This window comes from Antrostomus carolinensis, unplaced genomic scaffold (assembly GCF_000700745.2).
Source record: "Antrostomus carolinensis isolate BGI_N321 unplaced genomic scaffold, ASM70074v2 scaffold24710, whole genome shotgun sequence".
In the NCBI taxonomy this organism is placed as follows: domain Eukaryota; kingdom Metazoa; phylum Chordata; class Aves; order Caprimulgiformes; family Caprimulgidae; genus Antrostomus; species Antrostomus carolinensis.
Window position 1 is genome coordinate 10,386 of NW_010290903.1, and position 8,573 is coordinate 18,958.

The window sequence follows — 8,573 nt, forward strand, 5'->3', positions numbered from 1 at the left end:
TCTTTCCCTGTGACTGAGTCAATCTTCCTTCTTGATCTGGTTTTATAGTGAATGTCTTGTTCTGTTAGATTTACTAGCCTAGTGCAGACTCCTTGTCAGAGTCCCCTGAAGGTTGGTTGGTTGGTTTGTTTGTTTTAAAAAAAGCAAAGCTGCAATCATGTCCTTCTGCTCTGGATTTCAGGTTCTAGTACTTGGAAATAAGAGAGACCTTCCTAATGCTTTGGATGAGAAACAGCTAATTGAAAAGATGTAAGTCTAACCCTTCCTAAGACAGACTGCTCTAGCTCAATGAATGAATTCATGTACGTAGGGATGTCAGATCGAGAAGCTTGCATTTGTAAGTAGCAAACCCAGCAACAGGAGGTAATTGTGACATGGTACAAAAACAAGTTACTTGGCGAAGATGGAGTGGAACAGTTTAGATTCTCAGTGTAAGAGTCCTTGTTATAAGTGAAGTGTTTGTTGAAATGTTCTCTCTTTCATAGGAACCTTGCTGCTATTCAGGACAGAGAAATCTGCTGCTACTCAATTTCTTGCAAAGAGAAAGATAATATAGGTAACTATTAACCTAAAACACTAAGCGTTATGAAGAGCTGTCGAAGGATGGATTGGGGGATTGTAACTTCTTAAACACAAGCTTCCTGGCTTCAGGAAACTGGTAACAAATCAAAGAACAATGTGTAAGTGCACTGGTTAAATTTGGTATAACTCCTTGATAGCAGTGGGGAAGCTTGACTGGTATTAAAATTGTAGGGGTTGTAGTTATCAAAACATGTCAGTCTCCTGTGAAATCTGCTGCCTTTCTCTAGTTAGTTTGCAGCAAATAGCTGATTAGTCTCACAATTAGCTTGGCCTTAATGCTTTTGTACTTCTATCAGGTACTCTCAACTCTGCCTCACTTCTTGAGGCTAAAAAGTAATGGCAGCATGTTTTTCCTCAACAGTCATTCCCTTGAAATAATCACCTTCCCTTGTTGTCTTATCAAAGCGGTTCATGTTGTGACCTACTCCATGCAGCCAAACAGTAAACTTTGCTGGTGCTGACATCAGTTGCTTTAGAATTTCTGGAGTTCAAAGGCAGAAACCATGGTACTGAGCAATACCAAGTACTTGGCACTGGTATTGTGAGTAAACTGGGTAATGTCAACCGAATGAACATACAGTACTTAACAGCACTTGCCATCCTTCTCCTGATGCCTTCTTGTGGCTGCCATGAGATTAACCCAGGTTCACTGGTGAGCTAACATGAGTTTACTGATGAAGGAAACATCAGGCTGGTGGTCACAGGAACAAGCTATAGAGAATACCAGAACTGCTTTATATTAGAGACTCAGCTTCTTTCCAGGAAAAATGAACAGCCTGTGGAACTCTTCTGGCTTCTTATCGAAGAAGCCCCTGTCACCTTACCATCAGTTAGAGATTCAGACATGGTGGATAGGAGAAGATGATGCTCCCTTCTATCATATCTCCTGCCCTAGGCTCACAGCACAGCTGAGCATCACTGCTGCTGGAAGCATCTGGCTGGCATGATGCCAGTGCATTTCACTTCCTTAGGAGAGCCTCTTTCAAGCATGGAGGAGCTTGATGCCTTGCACTGTAGGGCTGAACTAACTTTGTTCTCATCAGGTGAGGAGAGGCAGATGGGCTAAGCAGAGCAATGTTGATCTAAAAGTAATTATGTGAGCCATACCAAGGTATCCGATTAAAGGATGTCTTTTTTCCTAGAGGTGTAGTTGACTGAGGAACAGGAATGTCTGGGACAGCTCCTGTAAATGTTACTTAAAGAATGCTGGGCAGTTACAGGACTAAAGCACAGACAGAGAGCATTCCAAAACATCATTCTGTTGGTCTTGTCTTGGACCATCCTCTAGAGAAGGGCTGGATATTCCTGTCACGTGTTTGAAGACACTGGCATACCGAAGCGATGCCAGTTTTACAAATACAGATAGACACTTGAATATGGAACTTCTCTTCTCTTTCTCTTTAGATATCACGCTTCAGTGGCTTATTCAGCATTCAAAATCTAGAAGAAGCTGAAGTCTTCCTGGAATCTCCAGTACCAGTTGGCCATAATCTCAATTGTCCACTTCCCTCCATAATGAGATATTACCCAAAAATCCTGTATCAAGAATCTGCCTTTTCACGGTTCATTTCTCATGTGCACTGCTGAAGACTTGTATTCCTATTCTGTCACAAAAACAACTAGAGTTGTCATGATAAAGTCAGCACAAATATTTATTTTACAACCATCTATGGTGGGAGGGTTGTGGGGGGGCTTTTTAAAAAAAAGAAAAAAATCTCTCTACCATGTTAACTATGATGGTACACTCTGTTCTGGTTTTTCAGGGCCAGGTTTTTATATGATTTTCAGCAAGTGTTTTATTTCTAGTGTTTAGTGGCTTGAAGATGCTGATGCTTGACAGCATTAAGATTCTGTAAGATGCCACATACAGTAGTTAGAAAACATTTAAGCGTGAGTTGTGGGATACGGATTTATCTCACAAATGCATGTGTTGTGTGTCTGTAAGCAGAGAAATGGAAGCTGTTTGCGGAGGGGAGCACAAGGCATAGATCAGCATCACTAATCTACAGCCGGGATCTTATCATGTCACTTGAAAAAGAAAACTCTCATGATGAATTAGGAAAGAGTCAACTGTTTAAAATCATTTTGTTGCTTCTGTTTAACATTTGTGTGGGGGATGGGAATGGACTGTTCTGTCAAGCTTTCAAAAATTGGAGTATTCCAGCATGAAAACAAATCGCTAGGAACATCAGACTTTGTTCAAATACATTTTTTTATCTACAGATACTAGTGGTCTCTCTCTGAAACCAGAACGCACATTCTGAGCAGCTGCATGACACTTAAATTACTGATGTTTCTGTATAGAGTCAGTTGTTGACCTTTAGCACAATATCTATGTAATTGTCTGGTGTCTCTCCTGCTCATGAAATGGCTGGGCACAGTTTCACCTGGTGCTATGGAGTATCTAGGCTATTGTGACAACTCTAGACCTGCCTGCTTTCTTGATGTAACCGTGTGCAAAGTCTGTAAGTTGCAAGATGAAATGTTCTACTGTGTCAAAGCACAAGAGAGCCAATGAATTGATCCTGTTTCTTGACTAGCTCCTACAGTATAGAGAAGAATGTGTAAACTAAAGATTGTGATGTTTTTTGTAGCTTTACTTTCTCAAATGACTTGGGTATATTTAAAGGGACAGACTTGTTAAGACTGGTTTGTTCATACAGTAACGTCAGTGTAGCTTGCTAGTGTGTGCAAATACATGGTACACCTGCTTGTGTTGCCTCACACCGTGTGTGATTCTTCACCTAAACGTAGAGTTTGCATTATGTCAGAGTCTTTGGTTGGAAACACTGTTTAGTCCGTATCAGTTATGACAAGCCAGTTTTAATTTAGACTGCCATGGCCTTACTGTTTGTACCAACTCTCTCTGTTGCACAGACACTACGTGCTGCCTGCGTTCAGTCTGAACTCGCATTTTTAACTTTTTGTCCCCTTTTCAGTTCTCTGAAGCATGATTTCAATTAATTCATACTCTGGTGCTGTAGAGGAGAGGGTATATTAACTTGCCACTGTAGTCCCTAGTTCACCAGGAACTGCTACAGTTACTTTTATTTAGCAAATTTGCTTGTGCCTAAAATAAGGAAACTAAACTAGAATGTGTGAATCTTTGTGGGGGACCAGGTCACTGTTTAGTTAACTGGCCTATAGCTAAACTTGATGTGTTTGGTGTTGATATACTTCACTGCTTTCAGCGTTTCTGGCATCCAAACACTACCGATTGTTAACCTGTGCATTACTCTCTGCATGTGAACAACTTATACAATTACTGAACTTTGTAAATACGTGAAGTTTTTTTTATTTAGGTGGATGCATATGTTGGTTTACTGCTCTTCAGCTTTATTCAATAAACTTATGTTTTGAGGGTTGTATTGACACTTAACTGACTGACTTGAGTTGATGTGGCTTAACTCATGGCAATACATCATGGGATGTCTGTCTCCTCTCCCGCAAGATTACAGTGGGGGAAGAAGGTTTGGTAAATACCTGAGCTTCTGTATGTTCTGTGGTTCAGCTATTCGAGTGAAATGCTTATAAAACCACCTTCCAGACCTGGGGCTTTCTCAGCTTATATGAGCAAGCTTAGCTCGTCAGTCTCAGCAGATATCAGTGCTTTATTACGTTTATGAACAGCACTAATTAGTCAGCTGGAGGGTCTTAAGTAGGGGCAGACTTCTGGAGCTCTGTCTCCAGGAGAAAAACACATGTGTCTACAAGCTTGTTTCTTGTTGTCAAGCCCAGAGCTTTTCTAGCACAAGTGTCAGATCTAGTGGTGCCTGATCATTCACTGCCAATTAAAGCATAAAGATTCTTATCTCACTGGAAAGTGAGGCTTTTGTTGACTGAGGTCTCGAGCAGAATCTTTGCCGTGATTTTAATCTGAAGTTACACTGACTGTTCTTCCCAAATGCTTTGTTGCATTAATTTCTTTGGGTCACTGATTAACTTACAGGACCATATGTCAACATCTTCCAAGTAATGGTAGCAAATTGGATGTCTTCTGTTCAGGGCTTGCCTCCGTGGAAGCTTTCAAAGTTACTGAGCTGCAAGAGGTTAGTTTTTAAGCCTGAGTACTGGTCAGTTAGCATCCTTCACCTGGAACTCGGCTGGTGGGAAGGACTAATGAACTGTTGAGTAGAAGATTGTGTGCATATTTCTTCAGCTGATGGGAGTTCCTGCATGCCAAACAAGCTACCTGAAGTTAACATTCAAAGCAAAATGCCTCTAGACACAAAATCTGAAAACAGCATTACTGCTGTCAGATTTGTCACCCTGGTTGGTCTGATACCAGTACTAATCACTTAAATCAGCTGTGCTGTGAACTTGGCCAACAGCTGATTGCTTGAGGTGGTATTTAAGTAATGGTTTCTACTTCTAGATGTAAATAGCAAGGAGAGCTACACTGGCCGCTTATGATGTGCATACTCTAAAAAAGTACATTTGCATTTCTTCACAGAATGACTCCACCTAGGTTTTCACAGCTCTTCTTATACTGTTCCTCTGGATGCTTTTAGTTACATGGCAGAAATGTAGACCTTGAAGAGACTATTAGGATCCAGTGCAGAGGATTGTACATGTTCCTGTTTCAAGGCATGATTACCCTGCCAAATACCTTCATTTTGAAACAGAAGGGAAGTGTAATAAGTCTTTCCAGATAAGTGTGGCTATTCTTGCAACCTTTCAGTCTTGAACTGAAAAAAAACCCTACTTGCTCATCTGGCACAGTTAAATCCAAGGTTAACCCTTTCCTGTTCTAATAAAGGTGTGCAGCCTGAGATAGGTATTAGCAGTGTTGTCTGCTGAACTTGGATGCTATAGCTGTGTTCTGCTTCTAGAAATCAGTTGAGCCAGTCTAATCTTTCATGATGATTACTTCTCTCAGGCTCTGTAGTGAGCCTGGACAGTAAAAAGAGACTGATTAAATTTCCCATGCACTTAACAAGTTGCTTTTGGGGATGCATTTAAGTACAGTAATTTGTTACTAAATCATCAGTAGCCATAGTCCTGAAACACTCTTCTGATGTATCTGCAGTCGGCCTTGACCATTAGCTTAGTAAGAAAACTGGGTCCTGTGAAAAGGCAAATACTGAGCCAGAGAGAATTCTTTGTGATGATTATGCGTGTGAGTTAGACACCAGTCATACCTCCATGACCTCAGAGGGGTTGGTATTGTACGGGCGTCCCAGGGATTTAAAATAGCAGTCAACTCTAAATATTTGTTGTTGGTTTTGTTCAGTCTAAGCGATGGCTCTTACTGATCACAGAGCAGTGTGTCTCTAGACAAGGCTGGGAAGAAATGTTTTGTGTGTGCACCCACAGCACCAGGCTGTGTGGAAGTTTTCCTTGGAGTCTTAATGTCCTGACAGCTTTAGTATGGATGGTGGTTTCTTTAAGTGCAATTACAGAGCAGCATAATCCTCATCATCACCCCAAGTGCAGCCGAGGGTCTCAGCAGTTGTACAGAGCAGTTCTGTCCTGCCACTTGGCAACGTGAAAAATGCACAGACGTGGAGCTGTTTCATGATCTGTGGAACTAATAGTTGAGTTTCTGATCCATTTGTGTTTTCTCTTTGCATCTTTATGGAAACAGGTTGGAGAGATGGTCCTCTTTGGATGCTGATGTAGAAAATTGCGTAATCTTCACTTTCTGGTAGAAGAAAGGAGGCCAAAGAAAATGCCTTAAAAGAGTCTCTCTGGTTAAATTAATATAGGAATGTTGTGCAGGGATCTGTAATAACTTGAAGTATGACTTAGCTGAATTATCAAGCTTTTAACTTTTCTAAGGTTTAATTTTATAGTTACCGTGGCTGTGCAATGGCATGTCATGATTTGCTTTGTGTGTGTTTACTGAATGTGAAAGAAACGCGCTTCCTCCCGGTAGCATGCCCTGGCACTGCTCCCTGCGGGCTGGCTTCTGCACTGACCCTGACTAGAGAGAGCTGCGTGAATTCTGACCAGGGCTGTAAATCAGGTTATTTAAGCTGTCGTTGCCGATAACAGCAAAGCAATGGATCGTGTTAAAGCAGAAGTAATGTGTGAACGCCTGAAACTGGTATGTGTTTCAGGACTTTTATTCCCAAAACATGAATGTAGAATGACTTGTCTCACTAAATCATAAACCTTCGATGAGTAGTCTTACTGCTTGAGGGCTACAGATACCGAACGTTGAAGTATGCCTTGGTGAAACATCGAGGAGTTTCTTTGACGTGTCACTGAAGTGACAAACACGGGATGGCACTCAAAGGGGGTAATGCACAGACTCTTTTAAAGGAGAAAAAAAAATATTTGCTGTTTTTATTTCCATCACAGTGGAAGGTGGGTAAGTAGACCTTTGTGTCAGGATTTAGTGCCTTTTAATTATGACATGACAGGTTTTGTTCTGTTAAAGGCAACATCTATCGTTGTGATCATTTTGAAGTGCTTCAATAAAGTGTTGTTGAAAACCATTCTTTTGCATATTCATCTGTAGTAGTTGAGCTGCTTTTATTGTTATTGGAAATACATAAGAATCCCTTGTTACCAAATTGTGGGAAAGTTACACTCAAACTAAACTAAACACATCTATGCTGTTTAATTCTTTAGATGATCTGTGAGAGGAGCAAACAGGTTGGCTCCTTGAAGCACTCTTCTAACTGTGAAGAGCGTAGGTGGTATCAGTTCCATGAGGTGCATTCAAGTAGCAAATTCAAGAAGTCTCCTGGCTTTATTAAGAAACTTCATGTTTTAAATGCTGTCATAATAGTGGTGATCTTGAGGGTACGAATGAAGTGAATTCTAAATGAATTCTAAATTTCATGGTTTAAAAAAAAATAATAAAAGAATGGTTGGATGCTGTTGTGTGGTTGATGCTTGGTCAGTGTGTCCTGTGTGTTAGCAGAGCAGTTTTTGTGGAGGTTGGTGGGAGCATCAAGTGTGTAACTTCATCTGGAGAGAGCAACCTGTGCTCAGTGAGGGGCAACTTGGAGTAGCTGGTCAGTGAAACTATAATTTCTGATTATGGCTTTGCTTTAGATGCTGAAGGCATTTGTTGGTGTCGATGTTTCTCTCTCAAAAGGCCTATTGGGTGGAAGTTCATAAACCAGGTTATTCAACAAACAAAGCAAATATATGAGTAGAGAAAGAAAAAGCTGTTGGGATGTGTGAAATCTAAGGCTGAACTTGATTCTGAGTCTCACATTGAGGTAAACTGGTAAATTGCTTCTGGATAATTGCCTTAATTTGAGATGTGAAAAGGAGTTTCAGTCTTTTCTACAATGAGGAATTGTCCTCATTTTTTAGAGTCAATAAAGGAACCTACTTCTTGGTGTGAATAATAATGTTTCTGTTGCATAAGGGGAAAAACATGAAAAAGATGGATGAGTTCCACAGACTGAGGAGAGGAACTGAAAGAGCAACCTCGGGCTGCTCTGCTGGCACAGGCTGGAGGATTTTAAGGGGTGGCAGCAGACAGGTCTTGATGGACCACTTTTTAGTTCGATTTGTTTTGCTGTTTCTGTTGCAATGAAGAGAAAACAAAGAGCAAGATCTGGCTTCTGAAACAGTGTAGAGTACGGGCTGAAGAGAAGTTGTTGGTGTCTGGTTGTTTATACGTGGTAACAGTCTTTAAATATTGTTTTTTACCCTGTGTAGGGATTTTTTTCATATTATTTCTGTGAAATTTCTTAGTGACAACTCACACCCTGTCTTGCTAAGAGGATGCAACACCAGAGCGAACATGAGTCCTTAGTTCAGCGGTGAAGCAGCCGCACAGCCACGGTTCCTAGTGACGCTGTTGGGGTTCCTGGGGTGGCTCAGAGATGTGGCTCCTCTGGTTTCTTTTCTGCCTTTTCTGTTCTTTGACTGTCTTTGAGGGGTTTTGTTTTGACCAGTACCGCCTGACTCTATTTTCACTTTCCCATCTCCAGTTTCCAAGTGGCATTTGTCAGCTTTTCTATTTATGCTGCTTTCTGAAAACCCCAGCTGCCTGGGGGCTCGGTCTTTGCTCCTTTCCAGTG

The 8,573-nt window shown here is 41.1% G+C and overlaps 1 protein-coding gene across 1 annotated transcript in view; it reads left to right on the forward strand.

The window, feature by feature from the left end:
- Nucleotides 1–3,959, forward strand: part of ARL8B (ARF like GTPase 8B) — a 5,763-nt gene extending 1,804 nt beyond the window's left edge. Inside the window, exons 4-6 of the mRNA XM_010174792.1 lie at nt 182–249; nt 486–556; nt 1,987–3,959. Coding sequence (XP_010173094.1) covers nt 182–249; nt 486–556; nt 1,987–2,036 — 189 coding nt within the window. The 3' untranslated portion in view covers nt 2,037–3,959. The remainder of the gene's footprint in view (nt 1–181; nt 250–485; nt 557–1,986) is intronic.
- Nucleotides 3,960–8,573: the final 4,614 nt, after the last annotated feature.